Consider the following 13980-nt stretch of genomic DNA (forward strand, 5'->3'; position numbering starts at 1 on the left):
AACTTACAGGTCTCCCCTGTAAATGCAAATGACCATTGTTACCTGCTCAAAATTACTGTGCTTTAAAAACATAATACCTGTCAGCACTTGAAATTCCTCCAGTCTTCCAGCCTATCTATGAAGCTGTCCTTGGAAAGAATCATCCTAAGTGGACAACTCTGGTACTTCTACTTAGCCCACTGTAACCTGTGGAAATGCTTTTATCTCTGTGACAATTCCTAAGTGTGCAGATACCTGAAAATTCAAAATGCATTTTTAATGGATAATTCTACCCCACTTCAAGTCCTAGAGCATTTTTATCTGCTTTTTGAGAGTAAAATAGCTCCAAGACAGCACAAGACAGCTGTTTTAATGTATGAAGGGTTCAGGCTGGGGACAGAGTGGCTGGAGAGTAGCCAGGCAGAAAGGGACCTGCGGGTGCTGATAGATAGTAGAATGAAGAGAAGTCAGCAGTGTGCCCAGAGGGACAGGAGAACCAATGGCATCCTGGCCCGGATCAGGAGCAGTGTGGCCAGCAGGACAAGAGTGGTTATTCTGTCCCTGTACTCAGCACTGCTCAGGCCACCCCTTGAGTGCTGTGTCCAGTTCTGGGATCCTCAATTCAAGAGAGATGTTGCAGTACTGGAAGGTGTCCACAGGAGGGCGACAAAACTGCTGAGGGGCCTGGAGCACAGCCCTGTGAGGAGAGGCTGAGGGAGCTGGGGGTGTGCAGCCTGCAGCAGAGGAGGCTCAGGGCAGAGCTCATTGCTGGCTACAACTACCTGAAGAGAGGCTGTAGCCAGCTGGGGTTGGGCTCTGCTGCCAGGCAAGCAGCAACAGAACGTGGGGACACAGTCTCAAGTTGTGCCAGGGGAGGTCTAGGCTGGATGTTAGGAGGAAGTTGTTGGCAAAGAGAGTGATTGGCACTGGAATAGGCTGCCCAGGGAGGTGGTGGAGTCTCTGTCCCTGGAGGTGTTGAAGCAAAGCCTGGATGAGGCACTTAGTGCCATGGTCTTGTTGATTGGCTAGGGCTGGGTGCTAAGTTGGGCTGAATGATCATCCAACCCGGCTGATTCTATGAAGCTACCTTCAGTTGGCATGAGCAGCAGTGAGCACGAGTAACCTGTGATTGAACCAAAACAAAGCCTACAGTAGTAGCTGCTCTATGTAAGGGAAGATAGGTGGGGAAGAAAAGCAACCACGAAAAGAAGCACTGCCAGCTTCAAAAGGTTAAGAGTATGATGCCAGAGAATTGGTGAACACAGACCAAAGAAGAGTCAAATTAACCCCTGAGCAATAACACCCTCCAGGCTCCCAGGTCTCCCCTGCTCACCAATGAGCTGGCAAGAAGACCTCAGCAAGGACTGTAGGTCACAGCCTAGCTCTGCATACGTGTGTGCAATTTCCAGCAGAACCTGTTTGTTAAAAGAAAGGCTGTCTGCCTCGCTCACTGTTCAGCTGTGCACTGGCCACCATTAGCACAGGGACACGACAATGCTGGCTGGCTGCTAAACAGATTGGCAGTTCTGACCACCATCACGTGTGAGGAGGGCTCCTGGCTCCCTGCCTAGCTGAGAGGGATCAGCTTGCTTACATAAAACTCATTAGATATGACACAGTTGCATTGTCTGTAACCACTTCACCTTTCAGAGGCAAAAATCAGGGAGACAGACACAAAACACAAGCACAAGTTCAGGCTACTGGTGTGTGCCCAGCACAAGGAGGCCAATGGAACTGCTGGAGCAGGCCCATGAAGCCACAAAGACGATCAGAGGGCTGGAGCACCTCTCCTATGGGAACAAGCTGAGGGAACTGGGGCTCTTCAGCCTGGAGAAGACAAGGCTCTATAGAGACCTTAGAGTGGCCTTCCAAAACCTGAAGGAGGCTGCAAGGATGCTGGGGAAGGATATTTCAGTGAGGGTGGTGAGACAGTGGAACAGGCTGCCCAGAGAGGTTGTGGATGTCACTTCCAGGAGGTCTTCAAGGCCAGGTTAGATGAGGCCTTGAGTAACCTGACCCAGTGGAAGGTGTCCCTGCCCATACCAGAGGGTTGGAACTGGATGATCTTTAAAGGTGCCTTCCAACCCAAACTATTCTATGATTCACCTGTAAATTGTTCAGAGGAACCTCACCAGCTCAGACTGAAGCAAGAGTCACGTTACAGGAAAAATGGTCACTTGGTATCACACAGGAACAATGAAGCTACTAAGTCAGCTGGCAGTGCTTTTCTCAATGCAGCCAGCTTTCAAAACTGCTTTAAAATGGGCATGAAGTGTGCTTTTCACTTGTGCCCTAGTTCCATCAGTTCAAACACATCAATAGACATCTCACTCCACAGAGTTGAACTTAGTGCTCCTTCCACTTTTCATGACCATCAACCTCCTTGACATTAGCACCTCAGTGATCCACTACCAGAGCAACGCTGTGATTACTTCACATTTTAACTGCTGCTCAGAATCCTCCATTCCTTCAGCAAATCTGGGAGGCTAACATAGAAAGCTGACAGCAGACTTTGCAAAGTTATAGAACTCTGATTTAAACTAAGGTAAATTTGAGCCTAAACACATTGCTAAATGCAATCTTACACAGCAAAACGTTTTGAATAGAACAACAGGTACTTAAAACCTTAACTAAGCTCCAGTCAATCTACTTCACTGAAATATGTGAACCCCTTAGACTCGCTGTGACACAGAGAGAATCTCATATGGTGTCCACTCCAATAGAGATTAAAAACAATCTTTTAATGCAAATATTTCACTTGAAAACCAGACACCTGCTACATGGTTGAGAATAAATATGCCTCTTTTAAGTATGACAGAAAATTGAGACAGAATTAATACACAGCCCCATGAAGATAAAGTCAGGGTAATGCAAGTGCTTGACAAGGCAGAGAGTTGAGTTTATATTCAGCAAGACTAAAAGCCCTCCTCTGTTGCTAATAACATTACTAAGGTTTTCACTGCAACTAAGAAGAGTAAGTTATGTAGTTGTACATTCTTCAGATCCTCATGATTCAAGGGTTTTGTTGTTCTGTGTAAAGTTTCTCCTTCTATTATCATTCTTCACACTGAGCAGAATGGTTTGGCAAAGCAGCACTTAGACAATTTCTGGAGTACTTGAAGAGAGATTTTGTATTCCAAGGCAAAAAACAGTATAACACAAATAATTTCTATTAAAACATGATCATTTTGAGTTTCTTTATGCAAGTTAAGAGAGAAAGTTTCTGGATTTTGTTGTTTTATAGGGGGCTTGGGGGCTGTTGGATTTTATTTCAAGTTATCTTTAAGGAAGGAGGTTGGCCACAGGGAAGCAAGTTGCAGTGTCATAGCAGCCATGCTCATTTGTGCACCAAGGTGACACTTTCAAATCCCTATTTTCTGTCACAAGCAGTATTAGTAGTAACATACCAAGTACATTCCGCAAATGTACAGCATGCATGTCAAGTGACATTGCTACTGACACAAATCTAACTTCATAGCTAATTCTCTATCTGTGACCATTAACTGTCACTTAGAAAAATGTGACTTTTCAGACTCATCCCATTTAAGTGTCTACCACAGCAAATCAGTTCTTCTGTTTGCCTCTGAAAATTTTCAGAGACAGGGACTATCTAGAGACTTTGGAACTTTGATGAATTACCTGGCAAACTCTGAAACCAGACCTGCAAATAACATTCAGAGATAAATGATATATCAAATACTATGTCAAGGATGCAGATATGCCAAATAAGAGTGTGCCTGCAAGTGAGAGAGGCTGCACTATGTGATCATTTATTCAGACATACACTATTCAGAGTTGGGAGGGGGAAGGAAATTAATACAATTTGCCTCAACTATAAATACATAGCATAGTATAAATTACACTTCTCCTCTCTTACAATCCCAAGTTAGAACTAAGAAGGTAACAGGTAATCAGGTGCATTCTCCTTCAGAAGAAAGGAAACAGATTTGTGTCAGTAAGGATCTAACATGCAAGGTAACTTTATAAGCAGCTTTTCCCCGTTGTCCATGACAAAACTGATGGGTTTCCACTTAGATAAGTTTTAAGAACTTGCTACTGGAAGAAAACAACTTAAGTGCCCTAAATCAGTGTGAAATAAAGACTAGTGTGAATTAAAGACTAGTTCTTCTAGACTCTTCAAAGATTTTCTATACAGGAACCTACTTTAACAGGCAAACTTCTTACAAATTTGTTGGCTTCACCTTCAACATTATGGAGTTAATACTTGGAGCATAACCACAATAGGAAAAATCATACCTGTAACAGTTCAAGGGTCATGGGAATATTCTTAAGTTCCTTCAATAAATCAAGAGCTCCAGCCTGTCAAGAGAGAAAGACAATCATGGAAAAAAAATAGCAAAAAGAGTAGTTAATGTAGTGGCTATCAGGTATTTTAAATATAGTATCAACACCATGCTCTGATCTGCCTTCAAGGTCTCAGACTGGATTAAAACCATCCTTAGTTCCCAATTCATCCGCAGAACAACTCCAGGAATGTTCTGTTTCACAAAACCTAAGCATTAACAGAAGTATTCACTAAAAGACCAAAGTAGTTCTACCCCATATAACTGAAATGCCAGTTAAAACAGTTTGTCAATTATTACTTGTTGCAAGAGCAAAGAGTCTTATTTAACTTTCATCTGTGATACACAAAACTTCTCCAGTTATTACCACAGAACTTTAGCAGCAGTGATGCAAGACTGAGAAATGTTATGCCATTTTCAGATGCTAAATCAAGCTAGCACACTAAACAGCTTCTTTCTCTTAACAACTGTTAAGCATGGCTTCTTCTGGGCAAGCATAGATCCGTGTAAAGCAAATTATCTTCACTGATGCAGAACAAAAATTGAATTCAAGAAAAATCTTAGCTAAAACCAAAATTAAGGACAGAAGTCAATGTGCCAGTTGCAACAGTACAACTTTGTAACACTTAACTCCGACCCAACAGAGCTATCAGCAAACTGTACACAGCACATGACTCGAAAATAAACACAGGTCTTTGTGGCCTGCCATTGCAGCTGTTAATGCAAAGCATCCCTTCTTCCCCTCATCTTAGAAATACAAGCCAAAACATCTTTGCCTCTGTAAAATCCCTTTCTAACCCCTTTGAACTGTGTCCAAATGTATCAAAACAACTTTATTTTTCCCAGTTTAAAGATGGTCCAAAACCAGTAACTTTATATACAAACAAATCGTGCAACAAGCGCAAAACCCCAGGTACTTGCTGCACAGATGTCACCTACATTTCATGCTGTTTTCTGAACCAGATTACCACAATATCTAAAGCACTAATGCTTTCTAAGCCTTCACTCTTCATTAATCAACTATACTAAGTACATCAAGTACTAAATGCTTACAAATTAAGTTTGAGTTTAAACTTACAGCAGCTAAAAAGTTTTCTGTCATCCCTTTTAAGCATAAACTCAAATGTGCTCTTTTCCTCAGAATCAGAGAGGCACAATAAAACCTGCAGTTTCTCTGTTTCTAATGGGAGACTCTGTTTAAAAGAGCCCAAGAATTAAGAACATTATAAATCTTCTTTAAAAGGCATTTCTGTCATTCCATAGAAAATTAAAAGCTATGTCCCATTCTGCTAGGCTGGTTGGTTTCCAGTTTACCTTCTTTGAATTAACAGAAGTTAGCTTCATAGAGATTTGGTAGATTTCTGCTCTAAGATTCTCTGAGTTATTAGACTAACTGCAGAATTATGGTTTATATTCATGTTTTAAATCTATGCTTTAGCCAACAGAAAATGGAGCATGTCTCTAACTGGATAGCTCTGCTCTCTTCATTGTGTTCTATTTGAGAGCAAACATTTAACAACATTGGCAATTTTACATTTTATTCTTTTAACTCACTCAACTGTTGTTGATTTTTTTTAACCCATGCATGCAAGGATACTTTCTATACCTATTCATCAGAGCAGCTTAATGAAAGAGAAATGTACTTATGTACAACAAAAGCTAGAAAGGAAAGGGGCTATGTGTGTTATAAAAGCCAATCACAGCTATTCTGCAGGAAGAGGAGGATCTATTTCAAAGACAAGACCAATCTTTGAAGCAGCAGCAGAAGCTTGTATCTTAGTGTATTAAATTATACAAGTACCAAGGTTGGAATAAGACCTCTGTGATCAAGTTCAACCTTAATGCAACACTACATTATTCTTTTGCCCTTCCAAAGAACTGCATATACCACTTCACTAAAATAGTTATGAAATTTGCACAGCTACAATTAAATCCTCAGTCAACACAAATCATCAGGAGTCTGACTCAAGCAGAGTGTCTGAATTTCCAACTCAACAAAAGAAACACCAAACAAACTTTGCCACAAGCCATAGAGTCACCTTTTCTATAAGAGATGAAGCATCTTTTTCCATCTGAATCCTGACAACTTCAAAGGGAAAAGGTTTCAAAGATTTGGAGGGAGCTTTTTTGTTCTTTTTATTTCCTGTTACAGATGGATTTCATCAGATCTTTCTTACTTAAAGACATACCAAACATCTGTTCTTAGGAAGTAAACACAAGAGGCTGTCAAGAGCATCATTATCCAGCAGGTACTTTTGTAAGAACACATTTCTCAATTCAGGCTCATCTCTGTGAGACAATGAAGAACCCCTTCACAGAAATAATCTTAGTAACACTGCTAAAGGTAGTGTTTTACCTACAGGGCAGGACTACCTAGGAAATCACATTGTGCAGTTCAAGAATACCTTATTGATGACAAAGACTAGCAAGAAAAACAGACATCTCCTGGGTCAGATACCGATGTATTTTGTCTCCTGCCAGACAGTTAAGGGCTTTATCACAGAACACACACACAACTTGCATAAACTTTCGCATCTCCACTATCAGCCACCAAAGCAGCTCAAGGCCTCAACCTCAGAAAGTTTTGGAAACAGCCTCAAAACAACCAGCTTGTGTGTGGTCATGAGCTGGAACGAAGGAATTCTGTTCCAATAAAGCACTAAAACCCAACTGCTCGTGGTGCTTGCCCCTGGGAAAAGGGTGAAGATGAAGACCCAGATGCTGGCTCTAGCCCCAGCCCAGCCACGTCTGTTGTGAAGGCACCGTGCTGCTCCCTGGTGCTACGAAAGGTAACGAGGTTACACACATTACAGCATGAAAACATGTCTTCAGCTGCTGCTAGGAATTACACCTGGGCTCTCCATTACAGTTTGGACTCCTCAGTCCCCCCAGACCACAGAGAAACCCACTTGTGGTCACTGGGAGCATCTCTGGCATTGCTGCAGCACTGCATACATTTCTGTACTACCTGCATTCTACATCTGCATTCTAAAACGTGTATTCCATCATCTTCAACAGAAAAACCTTTCATGAACTGAAATTCCACTATAACTCGGCTATGCACTACCAGTAACATTGAGCATTTAATGCACAATCATAACACGTACAAAACCCCACCCTTATCTATTACACAGATGCTTGCAGGAAGAGCAGCAATCACAGATACCCAAATTACAAGAGAACAGCAACGTCTCCACCCGATAATGAAGTAACAGAGAGAGTTTACTATTTATTGTATGCTACTTCATGTGTAACCATAGTATGGAGTGTGGCTGCTGCCGATGCTCTTACTAGAACAGGATAAATGTCAGTCGGATACAGTCTAAGTTCTACACCAGGGGCATAGATAGCCTTAGAAATAAACTAACTGAATTCCACCCAACTTCCACCTCCACGCTAAGGCAGAAGCCGATTCCCTGAATTAATAATTGTAGTTATAATAGTCACAATTGTTTAAGTAACAAAAAGTGGCTCACATCCCCCTCCTGCTTCACAAGTTCGCCCACGCAACTCTGCCCACCCTGCCAAAAGTGGATGAGGGCTCCTTATCGGTATTTTATCTTGCACACGCTACACAAAACTCCAGCCTTCGCGCCTGGAAGCGAAAGCACCCATCCAAAGGATCCCGGCCACCTCTGAGGGCCTCCTCCAGCCGCCTGCGCTTCCCGCGGCACTGCACATCCCACTCCGCCTCCAGCGGGGCCAACATTGCCATCTTAATGAATGTAAAAAGGAGGAAAACGCCGTTTAGAGTCAGTTTAGGTCGAGAATCTCGTCCCGGCCGAAGGCGCGGGCTCCGCCGCCGCGCTGAAGCGGGGGAAGGCACCGCTCCCTACCACCGCTGTTGCGGAAAGCGGACGGGGAGTAGGAGAAGAAAGAGAACCGACCGACAGCCCAGGATCTTCCGGCGGCGGGCAAGCCGCGCCGGCCGGCGGCTCCAGACCTCCCCGCGGCGGAGCGGTGCAGGGGGCACAGCCGCAGCCACCCCCAGGCCGCCAAACGACGGAGAGGGAGACGGAGACAGGTGAAGGGCCTCTGGCGTTGCGCGGCGGGAAGCGCGAAAAGCCCCGGGCCCGCCCTAACACGGGACCGCGGAGCTCGCCGGGGCCCCGCCGGGACGGCGCCGGGGCCCGAGCAGCTGCCCACGGGCCAGCCGCCTCCCGTCCCGCCCCCGCTCACCGCGTTCTTCTTCTGCACCATCTTGTCCATCTTCTTGGCGATGCGGATGATCTCGTCTTCCGTGGCCATGGCCGCGGCACCCCGAGCGAGGCCCGGCGCAGCGCGCAGCAGCTGGAGCTCGCAGAGCCGACCTCTCTTTTCTCCTCGGGGCGCGGGAAGCAGCCAGAGCCGCCGCCAGACTGTGCGGGCAGGGGCAGAACCGGGGGCAGGCCGCGGCGCAGCGCCCCGACCCAGCAGCCAGAGCGGCGGCGCCAGGCAGCGCGCATCGAGCGCCGGCGGCAAGAGCCAGGCAGCGCTGCTGAAGGCCGAGGCAAGGAGCGCGGCAGGCGGGGCTGCAGGGCCCGGCCTGGGGGTGGGCTGTGGGGGCGAGTCTCACAGCCCAGCCTGCGCCCTCAGAACGGCGTGACAGAAGGACAGGTAAGTGCTTTGAGATCTTAAAATGCCTCATTTTCTGCAGCTCACAGCGTGGCTGCAAGCGCAGACCTGAACTGAAAGCATGCTAACAAGAAGGGAAGTGCCTCGGGACTAAAAGGTTAAAATAATCAGAGTGGCTTGAGTTGGAAGGGACCTTAAAGATCATCTGGCTCCAACCTCATTGCGCTGGACAGGGACACCTCCCTCTAGACCACGCTGATTAAACCGTCCCGTCTTAAACACCTGCAGGAACGAGGAGCCCTAGAACGTCCTTGGACAAGATGGTCCAGTGTGTGACCACCGTCCCAGCACAGAACTGCAAACAGCAACAAGGCACAGTAACTGCTGCAGCTAACGCCCCGTTCGGGCATCTCGACGTGCCAGATTGGGACAAACATTAAGCCATCGAGGTCCTGCGGGGATTTTAATACTAAAACCTACCAAAATTTGTGATCTAAAATCATGCAATCCAGCGTGTCTAACTTGCTATTCGTAGTGGGTATAAACTACTGCTGTTTGAGCTAATGAGGTGCTGGATTTACAGCCTAGCACTGCAGAGACAAAGCAAAGCAAATACCTCCCGTGCGTTGAGTGGCTTTGCACAGCAGGTGGAAAGCCCTTTCTTAGGCAGTCAGTGTGCTGCCTGTGGCTAACACACCACAGAACGTGGCACCAGCAATGCACATCCACGCTCAAGCATTTCTTTGGCTGGCAGAAGGCTCACAATTGCCGCAGAAACTTCATTTTGCCAGCTTCATATGGATAGGAAAAAAAATCATCACCTTTTCCCTGTAAAAGAAAATGTTTTTTCTTAAAGTCTATCCCTAAAGAGTTATGTTTGTATACAAGGGAGGGAGGATTTCAAATCATAAGAGTGGCCTGCAGTTAGGCCAAGTACTTTCAGATTCTGGTGTTTGCAGCTAGTAAGTTCATTTTCAAAGCATCTTCACTGTTGGAGGCATTTAAATACAACATGGTGAAGAAAATGTTTTCCTTTGGGTTTGTTTGGTGAGGTTTTTAGGTGACATTATTAGACTCCTCTAGTCAAGAACAACCTCTACCTTTTTTTATGTAGATTGAGAACATTTGAGCCATTTAAAGATCCCAGCAAATGATTTAAAAACCTCTAACATAGCTAGGAAATTATTTCAAGCAGAAGATACTTTGAAGAGTTCGTTTGTATTCACAACCAGGGATCATTCAGACTCCCACTTCAGACTCCATCTGTTAATGACACAAGCAGCCTTTTAAGAAGAGAACCTTGGCCAGCCCCTGGGGGAACTCTCCCTTCCCATAGCAGAAGGTAAACCTCCCACTTAGAAACCTGAAGCAAAGTTTACTACACCTCAGCAAACTGTCTAAAGTTTTGAATTTCACAAGTTTTCCAGAAAAAAAAAAGAGGTAACAAGTTGCTCTTTTTCAGTAATTGCAGCCAAGAGAAAACCACTATCTACTGATTCACTTTGTGGATGTCCATTAAATTAGCCAATTACTTCATTTAAATCAAGCTATAACCAGCTACATCAAAAGGTACTCATCTCACTCAAAGAGGATTAATAAAACCAGCTATCCCAAAGGCAAAGGGTGGTAACATGGGAGTGGAAAGCAATGAAAAGGGAAAAAAAAAAAACCCAAAACTAAAACCACACCACAAAACCCCACAAGTAATTTGTTTCACAGATATTCGTCAAAGACTCCCATTTCCAAGTTCACCAACAGACTTTCTGAAAACTTCTTCAGAGTCACCTTCTTGACTTCCATCACTGTTCTCACATTGCATTTGATGAAGTTTAACACAATAGGACATGGCCTTTTTCTTTTTACTATGGTAATTCAAGACAATGTTTCTCTTCCCAACTAACACCTCAGGGCTGCAATTAAGCAGAAACTGACCATAACTCGAAGTTTCTCCATAAAATCCCAACTGACATTCTGTACAGCATTGCATCCTCATTGTTTCTAACTCTTCTTATACCCTAAAGTTGCCACAGCAAATTCACATCCAGCACTGCATGTGACCTGCATTCCCACACATTCCTGAGCTTCCCAGCTCACAGTCCATGGAGACAAGCAGCCTTTTGGTTGCTTTAAACTGTTTGAGGGAGAAAGCCCTTCTTTACTACATGTACACTGTTCCTATTCAACGTCCTCCAGCACTTCTTTCCAGATAATCTTAAGTGTGAAGTGCCCCACACCACACATACCCCCAGCCTCAAATGTTACATGAAGCTAAAGAACACATGTAGCCCTTGACCTGACAACTGCTTCCTTAACAAATATGCCACGAACTCAGTATGACAAATCAAATATAACTTCAAAGGCCCCCTGAGAGCAGAGAAACCCCCACAGAAGGTGTAACAATATGCAGTGAGAAGACTTCACTGTCCTGAAACATGGCTTAGAACGAGCTCTTTACTGTTTGACAATAGGGCTTACTGAAAAATATTTCTATTTCCTCTACCTTTCAATATTAGTGAAAATGCCAAGAAAACAAGTTAAAATAAAAACTAAAATCCAATTATACTTACCATTCTCTCAACAAAGTTGCACAATACACCTTGGTGATGTTCTCCTTTCTTTTCAGCAACTGCAAGTCATCATTATTTTGTATTATGGCAGCATGCATACATTACCATACAATATAGTTACAGGAAGCCTCTAGGTGCTTGTTTCATACCACATGCAAGTTGATTTTTTTCACTTAAGTAAGGAAATTGTCTTCAGTATTTGCCCAGACACTGACCGAAATTCATTTCGCAATGATAAAAAATGGAAAGATTTTTCCCCACTATAGAAATAATTTCCTGTGTTAGGATTTCTTATCCTAAATAAAATGAGTAAACTAGATTCCATCTTAGATGTTTACATTTAATACAAATGGCTCATACTTCAAAACAAAGAGTTAAGCATTCAGTGTTTCTTTAAAAGAAATTAAGATACATGAGCCTTGTACATATGGCTTCAATAACATCTTAACAGTTTCTTCTCACTCATGTCCATCAGCACAGAGGATGCATCCAAATGACTTCAATTAAGTGCAGTATACTCCATCAGAGAGAAGACATTTTAATTACCAGTTTCAATGCCAGTTACAGTGTACAGGACTTTTAACCATCTACTGTGTTGTAATTATACAAGGTAAGAGGAAGAGACCGAATCATACAGCACTCACCACAGTGCAGACCCCACTACAGGCTGACCTCAAGAACATCTGGAACATTCAGCTTGATATATTTATTTAAAAAAAAACAGTGGGCAACATATTCCAAGAAGAAGTCAGACTTCTGACTGCACCACACTGCAGTCAAATTTAAGGACCAGTTTGGAATTAGAAACACATTAGGCAGATAGATACTGATAGAAACAAAGCAACCTGCAAGCAAAGTACTTGGGTATCAGTGCTTTTACAGGCTTGACTGGTATCCTCCCTTCCTGGGGAAAGTTTAACATTACAGAAAATAAACTGTATTCATAGAATGGCTTAGGTTGGAAGGGACCTTAGAGATAATCTGCTCCAACCTCCCCAGCACAGGGAGGGACACTTCTTTGCTAGACTCAGCTGCTCAAGGTCTCATTCAGCCTGGCCTTGAACAGAGTTTCAAAGCATAGTTTATGAGGCCAGGATGCTAACATTGAGAACATTGACAGTCCAACTTCTCCACTGTAATGGAATATTACGAAGACCACTACATCAGACTGAGCTACCGGTCAACCTAAAAATGAATACAATCACGATGATCCCAGCATCAAATCACTTCAGGCAGTGAAGAAGTTTGGATATGAAATCATTCATACAGCTTTCCCACAAACTGGAAAGCTACAAAAGACAAGAGCTTGAGATACACACTGTAATATAGGAGGAGACAGCTGTCCTTCAAGTTTTCTCTGTCTTCTGGGGCTCTTTAGCATCCCCCAACTACAACATACACACCTGCAAAAAGAACTGGAAGGTGAATTCTTCCTAGAGCAGAGAAATTAAGTGTAAGCCACATTTATTTACTTTGGCAAGACAGCTCTTTGTGCATAAAGCAAGCAGCAAAGCAACAGCATTAAAAAAAAAAGTAAAAATCTGAGTATTTGTACAAAACACATTAAACATTCCTAAAAAACATCTGAAAACATTGTGGAAGTGACAACTGAAGCTGACTTGGATTGAAATGCTTAAGTACTAAAAACTGATTACAAGCTGCAAGGGCAGTTTACCAAGCTGAAGACAGTGTTAGGAAGCTGACACAGAATAAACTGGGACTCATCTCATTTCAACATCTCAGAAATGACTTTTAAGCTCATTCTAGCAGAAGAGAGATTATGTTAAATGAGGACTCTGTGGATCAGAAGTTGTACATGAGAGCTGAACAGAATTATTTTCTCATCTGTCTGTAAATTATTTGGTAACAATGGCAAAAGTAGAAACTTGTGCAAGAAGTTGGGATACATATCATTATTTAGGCAAGACAGGACTGAGGTTAAAGCTAAGTAGGAAAATAACATGTAGTTTGCTTACCAAGTTTGCAGTTCGGCAAGGCTGCAAAGTTAGCTAATGCAACTTGGGAATGACTCCAACCTAGGACATACTGATTTGTGGAAACAGAATTTTGGCCCAACTACAGTAAGAATATTATGGTTTCTTCTTTGAAGTAAATTAGCTGAAAAGACAAATTGGCAGATCTATAGAACAGAATGACTGAGGGAAAATACTAATTAAACTTCAAAGACATGCCCTCTCCAGCAGATGGAAGAGCTTGAAGTGCTTCAGCACCATTTAGATAAAACCTCTTTTGCAATTTTACATATTTAGAGATGTTTAATAATCCAAAGTAGATGGATTAGGAAAGAAAACCAGGTCCCTGAAACTGAAAGGCAATACATATAGAAAAAACACCCTGAAAACTGAGAACTTGCACTAGGTCAGTCAGATTTCTGGAAGCAGCACTGTTAGAGAAGGGATAGAAAAGTCTAATTTCCCACTTCAGCATTTGTGCTGGCAGCTGGTGAATCCAAACACGCTGCAAGAGAACCACCTAATTAAGCTGGGAAAGGAGAAAGTAGCTTAAATGCAGGTATGAAGCACAGAGTTGGAACAAGAGGCATCCAAAGCAGGAAT

General features: G+C 43.3%; 1 protein-coding gene across 2 annotated transcripts in view; it reads right to left on the reverse strand.

Annotated features, from left to right (window-relative positions):
* TCEA1 (transcription elongation factor A1) overlaps positions 1-8724 on the reverse strand; it is a 28281-nt gene extending 19557 nt beyond the window's left edge. Inside the window, exons 1-2 of one of the 2 annotated variants that reach the window (XM_064170628.1) lie at positions 8463-8722; positions 4237-4299 (exon numbers count right to left, since the gene is read on the reverse strand). In XM_064170628.1, coding sequence (XP_064026698.1) covers positions 4237-4299; positions 8463-8531 — 132 coding nt within the window. In that variant the 5' untranslated portion in view covers positions 8532-8722. Of the gene's footprint in view, positions 1-4236; positions 4300-8462 lie in introns of both variants that reach the window. The other variant, XM_064170627.1, reaches the window with a different exon arrangement.
* Between the last annotated feature and the right edge of the window lie 5256 nt (positions 8725-13980).

Source organism: Pogoniulus pusillus, chromosome 34, assembly GCF_015220805.1.
Source record: "Pogoniulus pusillus isolate bPogPus1 chromosome 34, bPogPus1.pri, whole genome shotgun sequence".
Lineage (NCBI taxonomy): Eukaryota > Metazoa > Chordata > Aves > Piciformes > Lybiidae > Pogoniulus > Pogoniulus pusillus.